At 48.2% G+C, this 13,064-nt stretch overlaps 1 protein-coding gene across 1 annotated transcript in view; it reads right to left on the reverse strand.

The window, feature by feature from the left end:
- LOC138287142 (solute carrier family 23 member 1-like) overlaps positions 1-13,064 on the reverse strand; it is a 225,917-nt gene that overhangs the window by 30,701 nt on the left and 182,152 nt on the right. Inside the window, exon 9 of the mRNA XM_069227501.1 lies at positions 2,979-3,143. Coding sequence (XP_069083602.1) covers positions 2,979-3,143 — 165 coding nt within the window. The remainder of the gene's footprint in view (positions 1-2,978; positions 3,144-13,064) is intronic.

Raw genomic sequence — 13,064 nt, forward strand, 5'->3', positions numbered from 1 at the left:
GGGAGGCACACAATACAGTGGTGATGGTCAGGCACTGTCACTGATAGAGGGGGTTAAGAAGAAGAGGAGGGCACAGTTGTCCCACTTAGAATCCAAGGTGCTAGACCTAGAGAACAGAGTGAACAATTTGGCAGACACTGGATTGGTCCATCAGATGAAACTCAAACAACAGGAATACCGAGTTGTGGATCAATGTAAGGCAAAGCAGCTTTCTTAGCAACCCTTTGCAGGCTCTACGAGGGGGGCAACAGATCCAGACAGTTCTTGGTCTGGTTTGGGCAGAGGGAGTGTAAGAGGAACTGGGTGGTGGACACTGAGCCATAATGAACAGAGACATAGCGACGGTGTTTGCTGAGTTTTATGGCGGACTATATGCCTCCTCCAAGATCGGATCACCGGCAGATGTAAGAGAGTTTTTGGAGTACATAGAACTCCTGGTGCTCTCCCCATAGGACAGGCAAATGCTGGACACTGAACTCTCCAAAGTAGAGATAGAGCAAGCAATCATGGTACTATAATCAGGTAAAGTGGCGGGACTGAACGGTCTCCCCATTGAGCTCTAGAAAGGGGTGCCAGGAAAGGTGGCCCCACACTTCTTTAGTATGTTTCAAGAAGCTGGGCAGCGCGACATCCTCTGATTCGACCAGTGACTGGCTAACATAGTGACAATTCTGAAGGAGGGCAAACCACCACATAGATGCAGCTCCTATCGTCTAATATCACTGTTAAATGCTGAAGTTAAAATACTGGCAAAACTGCTGGCCAACCGATTGACCAGACCAGTCAAGATTCATGCCCAATATGGGGACCAGACTTAACCTGTGCAGACTTTACAGCTGCATGGCCTATATCAGACTTAACATATGCAGACTTTACAGCTGCATGGCCTATATGGAGTGCCCTGTGGAGCCAACAGTGGTTCTCTCGCTTGATGCAAAAATGGTTTTTGACTCCCTGGAGTGTCCCTTTCTGTTCGGGCAAATGAAGTTTGGCACAGAATACTGGAAATGGGTCAGCCTACTGTATAGCCAACCCATGGCACGGGTCAAAGTAAATGGGAAGAACTCTGAGGATTTCCAGCTGCACAAGGGGGTGAGGCAGGGATGCCCGGTCTCACTAATGCTTGTTGCGGTGGCTCTGGAGCCGCCTATGCCATGGATCTGAAAGGATGGGCTGGTGCTTGGGTTGCGATGGGATACTTCTTGGGATGACAGAACCTCACTCTATGCAGATGATGTCCTTATCTACACAGCCCATCTAGCCTGACTCCATGATGTTGAGACTCTTACATATATTCTACCTCTTTGGCACGTTCACTGGCTACACCATTAACTGGGAGAAGTCCTATCTCTACATGCTGTCTGGGGGCGAAGGGGCACACCCCAGAGGCCTCCCTCGCTTGAAGGCTTTCAGTACTTGGACACTGGGTGACAAGGAACAATTCCTCAAAGACTATCTATATGGCCTCCTGGATGAATTCAGGAATGATGTAAATTTCTGGAGGACTCTGCCCCTTTCCCTACTGGGAAGGGGGGCACTGTATAAAATTATCACACTGCCGACATTGGTATATGTGCTCCAGAATACACCATACAGGGTGCTGGATACCTTCTTCCGGCAACTGGAAAGTACGATAAAGCTTCTGTTGTGGAACAGCAGGGCACCCCATATAGCATTGGCAAAACTGATGAGGGGGATAAACGATATGGGGATAGCCTTGCCAGATGTCCAAAAGTATTATGTGGTGGCACAGCTGGTGGTCGCGAACGACTGGGAAAATGCACCGCTTACAAAACCTGGTTGACAGGCACGCAATGAACAGTAGGGGATACCTATCAGCTCTTTACAGACATCATTAGCAGAGCCAACTCCCACAGCAGATACACACCGTGGCCAGGGTCAGAATGCAGCACACACAGAAGTGCCAAAGCGTCATTTTGAATGATAGTTTATGTGTGGGAAGGGACAACTTCCCACACTTAAACAATCATGTCTGGCATTTTGCTCTTTGTATGTGTGCTGCATAAAAAGGACGAACGTAGTAAGACAGCAATAGAGTACAATAGCAGTACAATAGTAATGAGCGCTGCTGAGCTAGACTGAGGTGCACTAACCCTGTGAGTTCCTCAGTACTTAATTTACAAGTAGCACTGCCGTAACGAGGGTATGAGATGAACTGACAGAGCCAAATTTGGGTTTCAGCGATTGAATATTGGTGGGTTCTGACTGTCTGCAATGAAATGCACTTGAAGAGCTGTGTTCAGGCGTTAGCGTTTGATGAGTACCATGAAACTGCAGATCGGGAATGTGGATAATTTTTAAGCCTGTGTTTAGATCTCAGAAGTGGCATAACAAGGGGTGCAACCTTCTGGTCAGGATGTAGGTGCAAAAGGTCGTGCAGCCTTTACATGGATTGCATCATTGGTGGAATACCAACAAATCCTGATGGTCAGGGACCAAGTTCATTGCTAGAGGCTTGAAGCCATCTTAGGAGCTGGATAGCATAAGACATGACCGGTCGGGGCAGAGGTGAATTCCCAGAGCTACGTACGGTTGCAGTACTGGCAAGGCAGAGGGTGCGATGGCGAAAGAATGAGGTACATTCTCAAGGCTCCATGTGGATCTCAGCACTGGTATAGCAAGGGGGTGATGATGGAGAGGCCATGAATGAGCTGCATCACTAAAGCCTCAGATCTCCTAACGGTTTTCACGTTAGAAATTCTGTATGCACTCACGGTTATAGACATTCACAGAAGCACAAACATGCACAGGAATTCCTACAGCTTCCTGCAAGGGCCTAAATATGCATGTAGGCAGAAACGGGGGAGACTGAAAGCACCAGCTGCACAGGAATACGTGTTGCATACTTACACACAAAAACCTATTAAAACATGTACACGGTAATACTGGACGTGTTAAGACTTGCAAAACAGCAGCGTCATTCAGTTCGTTCTTAAAAGTTCACAAAATAATGAAACCTGTAAGGTGGAAAGTCCAACGCCAGTGAGGACCCCGAACATCACCATGAAAAGTCCTCCAATCACAGGTGCCGGAAGAGTGGAAAACACAGCTCCCACTTTACTAATAACTCCTACAAGAATCGCCAGTATTCCTGCAGCGATGACAACTACTCGGCTTCCCACCTGGAAAATGAGAGACATTTAGAAAGAGTTAACAGGACAAGAAGGAAAGTTGTAAATGTTCATTAACAGTAACAATAGGACGCTGATCAATCCAAGGTGGCTGACATGCTGAAGACATTTATTGCAGCCTATGTACGAAGTTATTGGTGACATTTGGTTTGCTCAAATTGTTATTACCACTTTAAAACTTCTATTCTGATGTTTTTGTAAAGTGCGTAGCTACCCAGCCGGGCGCCCCAGCGCTGTAAGCAACCACACCAGCCGGAGTAACAAGTGAACTTTTGATCATTGCGGGTCTTTAGAACAGATGAGTTTTAAAAAGCTTCCTCCACCTAGCTTCTGACTGTTGACATCTCAGGTCCGTGGGAAGATCATTCCAAAGTTTTGGTACTATGTATGCACATAGGTCCTTGTGTCTCTGATGGCAGAGGTCTCATAGGGACATAGAACGAGACCAGTTTCGGAGCAATAGGTGAGCCTCTTCTGTGCATTCGATGAGCAACAGAGGGCCTTAAAATGAATCCTTGTCTGAATCGGCAGCCAGTGCAAGGCTGCCAAGGCTGGACTGGCCGACTGATGTTTCAGAATTTTGTGTTGAATCCCAGCAGCAACATTCTGGACTACTTGAAGTCTTTTAAAGGTATATTTTAGACTCCCTATATAAAGGGAGTTACCATGGTCTAACCTTGACCTATTAAGCCCTGCACCACCACTTTCTCAGTGGGAGATGGTAACCAGCGCAGTACTCTTCTGAGCGTTCTTAGAATGCTGAAGCAGGATCCTACCAGTTTCCGGGTCTGAATTTCCATGTTAGGTTTATCATCTATCCAGAAGCCAAAACATTTTACTGCCTGGCAGACTTGGGGCAATCTCCTAGATACTCCGGCCAGGCAAGATCAGTCCACCTTGTGGTGTTATTTCTGACCACCAGAACCTCTGTATTTTCACCATTAAGTGCTCGACAACTTGCGTACACCCACTCAGTGACTTCCTTTAGACACTGATTAAGGTGGACAGATGTATGACCTGTGTCAGGAGTGAGGGCCATGATGATTTGTGTGTCATCGGCAAACAACACAAGATCAAGGCTGTGCAAATGAACAAACCCTGCCAAGGGGAGTGCATATAGATTAAAAAGCGTGGGCTCAAAGAGGACCTCTGTGGACCCCAACACAAAAGTGGAAGGACGACTGAATAGAAGACTTCCTCACCCACCTGGAACCTTTTGTTTTCAAGAAACGCTTCAAGCTATTTTATGGCCTGCCCACTGATTCAAACTTCCTTCATCCTCTAGATGAGGGTGAAATGAGAGACGGTATTGAAAGCCGCACTCAGTTCTAACATAATCGTAGCAGCTGAACCACCCTGATCCAACATGGTCCGCAGTTCCTCTGTGGAAGCCAGAAAAGCAGCCACCATGCTGCTGATCCGCCTGAAACCTGTTTGCTTGGGGTGAAGGATGTTATGCGCTTTCAGAAAATCAGAAAGGTGTTTATTAATATGTTTTTTCACAATTTTTCTTCCTACTGGGAGAACTGAGATAAAGATAAGTTAAAGGCTTATTGTAGAATAGTGGGGTTTTCCAGTTTCAACTCAAACACAGAGCACATGTTTGTTTAATCAATGCATGTCTTTGACTTTATTTTATCATAGGGGAGAATTTGTGATCCCTTGTATTGTCTATTCCTCTTCTTCCGTAACACCAAATGTGAGTTTTCACTATGCTTGCCAGTCTGCCTTTCCTAGCCCTCTTTGGCTGATTCATCCATCCATCCATCCTTTTATTTAATTACAACTTTTTTCTCAACAGCAAAAGACACAGAGGGGATTTATCAATAAGCAGATGATAATGGAATAATGTATTTAAACAACATATTTGACAATGACATTTCTAGAATGCCAGTGTTAAGCCGGTGAACTTTGAACCTGTTGGCATATAAGTGCCTTGCTTGAATTAACCGTGCAAAAGTAAAATGAGTCAACAAGGGTTTGAGGGTTTCACTGAGAATATTCTGAGCATAATTAAAAAAATATTGCATTTTGCAACTCTATTTCAAAATAACTTGGATAAAAAACAAATTGTGGAGAGCTAATAATGAATTGTTCAAGTAATATTATGGTGTCCCAGGCAAGCATTACAGTCTCTAGGCGTTTTGGTACTCATCTTCCCCGAACTGTAAGAGACTGGTGGCAAAACTGTGGATAGTTCAATGTAATGTTCCCTAAAAGCTGTTCAAAGATGTATGTATGTTACAAGCAGTTAAAAACACCTAGTTATGTAAGGTCACATGGCTTATCATTTTCAAAATGTACCTAGCATTTTTCTTCATTTCAATTTTTCATTCAGCCCGTCTAAATGCAGTCATATGTTACGACCAAGACTCTACGTGGAAGGGGCAAGGTGAACAAATCAAATCTCTCAATCACAGGCTTTAGGCAGACCTAGATAAATCTGAAAGGCTTACGCAGCAACATTACTACAGAATTGGAGCTCAGTATGTCAGACAGCAGAGTTTGGACCAATCGTATATGCTAAGGGGCTCAGAAAGCAGCAGTGATAATATCATAAACATTTTATGAACATCAATGACATAATGCCTACACAGAAGTGATGAAATAACAACTTTGGCATTAAATGTTCTCAAGAATCAAGGAACGAATATCAGCAGTAAGTCTCCTGAACATAGCATAAATTATTACTCAAATACCAGTTTTAAATATATTTCACAAATGGATTGATTTTGTTTGATAAATTAGCTTATGGGGTTCTTAAAATTCTAACATTTCACCAAGAAATGCACATTTCTCATAAGCCATTCCCCAAATGCTGAAGATTGTAATTTCCACGAACAATGCATTTTTTCATTTTTGGTTCCAATATCAGTAACCGAAAACATCATCACCTCTTCCCAAGAGCTGTGTGACATCCTGCCAGACATCTTCCATTACATGATCTCAGCTATCTACAAACACTTCAAATCCAGACCCACCACCGCCGACATCATCAGCTTCCTTGCCTCCAAAAATGCAAATCCGAACCACATGAGCACCATGTGGAACCAGCTCATCACGCAGAGCACCACAGCCATCGTGCATTGTATCCACTCACAGGCACCCACAGACCCCTGACCTCACCACACGTTCAACCTCGGAATCAAGGCCATCAGCAATAAGCTCACCGTCATCCTAAACACATCTGCCACCTTCCCAGAAGACTGGAAACATGCTCAGGTTAACCTGTCCTCAAGAAACCATCCGCCAACCCCCATCGAGCTCAAGAACTATCAGCCCATCTCTCTGCTCCCTTCCCCACCAAGGTCCTCAAAAAGGCCATCAACTGACAACTCACGAAATACCTGGAGAATAACGGTCTTCTGGACCCATCCCAATCTGGGTCCCGCAAGAACCACAGTACCAAAACCACTCTGATCGCAACCACCGACGACATCAGAACCCTCCTAGACAGAGGAGAAACAGCCGCCCTGACCCTCCTCAACCTCTCAGCAGCCTTCAACAATGTGTCCCACCATACCCTGATAAAGAGGCTTCGTCAGATCGGAATACAAGGGGACGTTCTCAAATGGATCGCCTCCTTCCTCACCGGAAGAACCCAGAGAGTCAGCCTTACACCATTCAACTCGAAACCCAGGAACATCATCTGCAGTGTCCCCCAAGGTTCATTCTTCAGCTCAACTCTGTTCAACAACTACATGAACCTCCTGGCCAACATAGTTACAACCAACGGACTGAACATCATATCCTAAGCAGACGACACCTAGCTCATCCTCTCTCTATCTGAAGACCCATCCACCACAAGAGCCAACTTCCGCCTGTGCATGATCAGCATCACCAGCTGGAGGCAAGACAACTGTCTCAAACTCAACACAGACAAAACAGAAGTACTGATCTCCGGGAAAAACACCTTCCATTGGAGAGACTCCTGGTGGCCAGCTGAACTAGGACCCTCACCCATCCCACAGACCACACCCGGAACCTTGGCATCATGCTGGATAGCAAACTCATCATGAAAAATCAGATCAATGCAGTCTCCTCAGCCTGTTTCCTCACTCTCTGCATGCTCCATAGTATCTTCAAATGGCTCCCATTCATCACCAGACGAACCGTCACTCAAGCCCTTGTCACAAGCCACCTTGACTACAGCAACACACCCTACACAGGAACCATCACATACCTCCTGAAGAGACTGAAGACCATACAGAACACATCGTTCAGACTCATCTTCGACCTCCCCTAGACAGTTCCACATCACCACACACCTCAAAAAACTCCATTGGCTGCCCGTCCATACCAGATGTCAATTCAAGATGCTGACCCACACCTAAGAAGCCCTGCACAATCAAGGATCAGCATACATTAATCACCACCTGAACTTAACTTCCACCAGCCCTCCAGACACCTGCACTCCACCTTTCTCTCCCTCGCTCACCCCCCCCATCCACTAAAGCAATAGTGGAGGAAGCTCCTTCTCCTACCTTACCATTAGGTCATGGAGCAGCGTCCCACTCCCACTCCACCTCCAGACCTCAACCTCCCCTCAGAAATTCGGAAACGGACTCAAGACCTGGTTGTTCAACTGACTCCACCCAACCAGCTTGGCTCTCAGAACCTGGATACCTTCGTGAGTGATTAGCTGCGCTCTAGAAATTGAGATTGATTGATCTCATCAAGAGCATGATGAAATTCAGCGGTATCCCCAACCCTTAAAGAACTACACTGGTTCCTCCCTCCCAGCCCACATTATCTTCAAGACCAGCTGCACCACATAGAAAGCCACCAGAAACGACAGACCTGCATTCCTCTGATAAAAAATACCCCCCTCAGGCAGACAGTGGCACATTAGGAGCCAGGGTGTCAGCTGTCTCGAAACAAATAAACTGCAAAAAGAGATAACCTAAACACAAGTCTTAACCATCTAGGCACCTAAAAACTTGAGCAAGATTCTTATTAACATCAGAACGGCATGAAACTGCTTGCAATTCAGAAAGAATTTGGAAACTAACCTCATCTTAGAACACTAGATCGTGGCATAATTGAAATTATGGTGGTCATTATGACATTAGCGGTCAGGTGACTGCCACGCTGGCGATGGCGGTAGTACCGCCACCAGGCTGTTAGTAATGACCGGCAAATTGTGACCATGGCGGTGATCCCTCCCATAAACAGCCAATGTACCACCCCAACTGCCAGTGGGGTACGACCACTGAACATGGCAGTAGCAATCTCCAGGCAGGTGGAAGACAAGGATGCACCCACCATATAATGACATAGCACACCACCAGGATTTCCAGGACGGTAGCAACACCACCAAAAGCCTGGCGGAAACACATCATATAAAAGGAAACACTCACCTCCAGGGACACAGAGGAGTCCGCGGCCGCCATGGAACTAGAACTGTAAGTCTTCCCTATGCTGTACCACACAATGGCCATCCAGGAGCACAAATGCCGACGAAGACAACGACGACGGTGAGTACAGCTGCCTAGCACACAAGAGAGGCAAGGAGGTATGGGAGAGTGACACACGCATAACACACACATTATACACACACCCAGAACTATCTGCAAGAGTTGATCGACAGTAACAGAACCCAGGAGCAAAGAAAGCTAGGACACAGTGGAGGAAGAGGGAGTGGTTGTAGGAGGAGGAGGTGTGCTGGACTTGGGTGCAGGTGCATGTACAGTGTGCGTGTGTGAGGTGGATGGCTGCTGGGGGACTCAGTGCAAGCGTTTGTGTGTCTTTGGAGGGGGGCAGACAGGGTGGGGGAGGTTAAACAGGACGTGTGGATGGATGTTGTGGTGGTGTCTGCAAGTGAGGTGGGTGTGCTGCATGAGGTGGTGATGGTGGTGACTGCGCAAGTGGTGTGTGGGGTGCATGTCTGCGGGTCTGCTGTTGTGGTGACTGTGGGCAAGGCTGTGTAGGTGGCAGGTTTTGGGACTGTTGATGCTGTGCAGGCAGGTGTGAGTGCTGATGTGACTGTGAGGGAGGAGGAGGAGAGGGAGACAGTGATGGCAGTAGCTGATGTTGTATGTGCATCTGTGTGTTGGCTGTGTGTCTGCTTGTGGACTGAAGTGTGCTGCCTGTGTTTGTCTGTGCGAGTCTTGTCTGTTGTTTTGGGTGAATGCTTGTCAGAATGTGTGCGTGGGATGGGTTTGGGGAGAGGAGACAGGGGAGTGGTAGTTGGGGGGGCAGAAGTAACAGGGACACTGGCTGCCATCAGAAGGGAGGACAGAGCCTGAAACGATCTCTGTAGGGCCATCAAGCCACCGTGAATGCCCTCCAGGAAGGCATTGCACTGCTGCATCTGGGATGCCAGCCCCTGGATGGCATTCACTATGGTTGTCTGCCCTACAGAGATGGTTCCCCGGAGGTCAATAGCCTCCTCACTGAGGGCAGTAGGGCTGACTGGGGCAGGGCCTGAGGTGCCTGGGGCGATGGAGACGACCACCTTCCTGAGTGAGCGGGCACGGGCAACTGGATGGGGGGGCTACTGGGAGGGCGGTGCTAGTACGGGGGTGGCAGAAGATCCTGTAGCTGGGGTGGTCCTAGAGGGGTCTGCCACCACCAGGGAGCTCCCATCAGAGAAGGAATCAGAGTCAGTTGTATCAGCTCCTGTCCCCCCTGTGGTGCTCCCCTCGCCCTCCGTCCCACTCGTCCCCTCGGCATCGGTGGACTCTGCTTCCTAGGTTCTGTGGGCTGCAGCTCCCTCACTCACTGGTGCCCCATTCCTTCACCAGATGATGCCAATGCACATATGGGCAGGATGAAAAAAGGAGCAAGGGGGGGAGAAAGAAAGGGAGCACAGGGCCAATCACAGCACCAACAGCACAGGCGGCTTACACATCACTATCACTTACTGGGACTAAGAATGGGCAGTATGGACCACACTGGCATACCATTGGCTAGGTACTACAACAGGTAGAACCCAAACACTGCCATCTGCACATCTACTGGGACCAACTAAGCCCTGTCTGCCATGGAAAGCCAGCTACCCAGGTATCTAAAGTATGCATTACACCCAAAATACCTAAGCTGGACCACTCAGCAATGTCTAAACTGGCATATTGGGGCATCCACTGACTGTAACCGTGCATCCAAATCCCATGCCAGGTAACAAATGATTGTTGTTACACACACTCTACTCACCCCCTTGTGGCTGCTGTGATGCCCTCAAGCACCCATCCAGCTCTGGGTAGGCCACCGCCAGTATGCGGGCCATTAGGGAGTCTCGTTGGGAGGCTGTCCCCAGCTGGTCCTCTGTGGTCTTCCGGGCCCAGTGTCTCAGGTCCTCCCACTGTTTCCTGCAGTGGGTGCTCCACTGGCTATGGACCCCCAGGGTCCACAATTCCTTGGCGATGGCACGCCACAACCCCTTCTTCTGATGGGCGTTGACCTGCAGAGGAAACATAGTCAGAGGGACACCATGAACAAGACAATCCAGCCTGTCACGCATTTGGCCCACATACTGCATTTGCCCCTCATCAAACACACACATGACCCGTACATCTGCATTAACACTGCCACCAGCCATACCCCCCGAAATGACACACTGCCAGCACACACACACATCTACATGCAGCCATGTCGCATGCAACATACCCATGATGTACTCACCTTTTGGTCTGGAGGCCCATACAACTGCCCATACAGGGGTAGGACCCCATCTACGAGCCTCTCCAACTCCTCCAATGTGAAGGCTGGGGCCCTTTCCCCTGTAACACGGACCATGGCAGGTACCATACACAGCTCACAGCAGAACACACAGTGGAGATGTAGTCCAGTGGAAAGTCAGGAATCAAGTGAAGTAGTTTGTAGAAAATGGCAGTCACGACCACGGCGGTGAACACCGTCACCGTCGGCGTTGATCATCATTGGTTCCTGAACTCCATAGCGCTCCATGTTAGCCAATGAGGAATTGCACGGCAGTGCAGACCGCTTCCCGCCATGATGCCTAACGCTGGCAGAGTGAGGTCACTTCCTTCTGTCCCTGCATACAGGACAGGTGGTTACCATTTTCTACTGCTAGTACACATGGGTTGATTTAAAAGTGCGTCATTGGTGTTGACTGTACATACCTAGATAATTCCAGTTTCCAACATACAAAAATGCTCTGTGTACTCTGATAATGTGTGTCCATAGTTCCTGTTGTCACGCCCTTCTTGCTTTTGGGTCACTTAGGTACCAAACACTACGGAGGAATAGGGGGAGGAGGTGAGCACCCGTGTACAGACCCCTTGTGGACTTGGCTACACTGGAGGACCAGCACATTATACTCACCTATCGTCTGGACAGGGCCACAATCACAGAGCTGTGTGCACAACTGGAGCCTGGTCTGATACCTGCTATCCGTTATACCACAGTAATACCCCCTCTTGTGCAGGCGCTTTCAGTGCTCCATTTCCTGGCAACAGGCTCTTTCTAGGCGACAGAGGGATTGGCTGCAGGAATGTCACAGCCAATGTTCTCATTAGTGGTTGCAAGGGTTTTGGCTGCCTTGCTCAAATACAAATGCAGCTACATTGCATTCCCCCAGGTTGATGATTTGCCCACTGTGAAGGCTAGATTCTATGCAATGGGACACATACCACATGTGATTGGGGCCATTGACGGCACCCATATTGCCTTACTCCCCCCAGGGCCAATGAGCAGGTGTACAGAAATAGGAAGAGTTTCCACTCACTCAGTGTCAAGATAGTGTGCCTTGCTGACCAGTACATCTCCCACGTCACGGCCAAGTGTCCTGGGTCGGTGCATGATGCCTTTGTCCTGAGGAATAGCAGCGTCCCACAGCTGATGGCACAACTACAGAGGCACAGAGTGTGGCTTATAGGTGAACCTGAGTCCCCACCCAATGTATGTCAGTGTATGCCTTCAGGAGTCATTCCGCATGCCATTGTGCAAGGCTAATGTGTGTCCCTCACTTCTTCCAGGTGACTCTGGCTACCCAAACCTGTCCTGGCTCTTGACTCCTGTTAGGAATCCGAGAACAGGGGCTGAGAATAGGTACAATGATGCTCATGGGCATACCAGGAGGATGGCTGAAAGGACCTTCGGTCTCCTGAAGGCCAGGTTCAGGTGCCTCCATCTGATCCCTATGCTACTCCCCTGAGAAGGTCTGCAAGATTGTTGTTGTGTGCTGCATGTTGCACAATTTGGCCCTCAGATGCCATGTGCCCTATCTGCAGGAGGAGGGAGGTGACAATGCAGCAGTGGCAGCAGTGGACACTGAGGACCATGAGGAGTAGGAAGTGGAGGAGGATGTGGACAACAGGACACATGTAATACAGCAGTACTTCCAATGACAGTCAGGTAAGACTGTTGAACTAAACATTTCTCCATTTAAGTGCTGTGCTGTGTGGCTGTAGCATAATTCCAGCCACTACCTTTGCATCCCAACTGACTGTCACCTATGCCTTCCCTTATTTAAGATGTTGGTGTAGTTACAACAGTTTAATGCTGTGATGTGTACAGACTGCTGAGACACATATGTAGGATGGATAAACATTTTACAGGATATTTGCACAGGATCATGCAGTTCAATACAATTAAATACATTGTACATTTCCTTGAGATAAAGCACTATTACTCAAGTAGTGTCCAAGGGTGTTTATTGATAAATTTGGTATACAATGCAAAGTGCAATAGGGTGGGGTAATGGTTGGGAAAAGTCCAGTGTAGTGGTTCAGTCTGTTTGTAGAACAGGTTCAGTGTCCAAGGGGCCATAAGAAGAGGAGCAATGGCAGTTCAAGGTGGACATGGTGACACAGTGGAACACAAGGGGGACATTCTGGAGGGGTTCATTTCCTTGCAGTGGTCTTGGTCTTGGCAACTGTCTCTGGTGTCTGTCTGGGTCGCAGAGAACATTTGTTAGGTGGTTCACCTTCTGCAGGGGGAGGGGTGCTG

Source organism: Pleurodeles waltl, chromosome 4_1 (genome assembly GCF_031143425.1).
Source record: "Pleurodeles waltl isolate 20211129_DDA chromosome 4_1, aPleWal1.hap1.20221129, whole genome shotgun sequence".
Taxonomy (NCBI): domain Eukaryota; kingdom Metazoa; phylum Chordata; class Amphibia; order Caudata; family Salamandridae; genus Pleurodeles; species Pleurodeles waltl.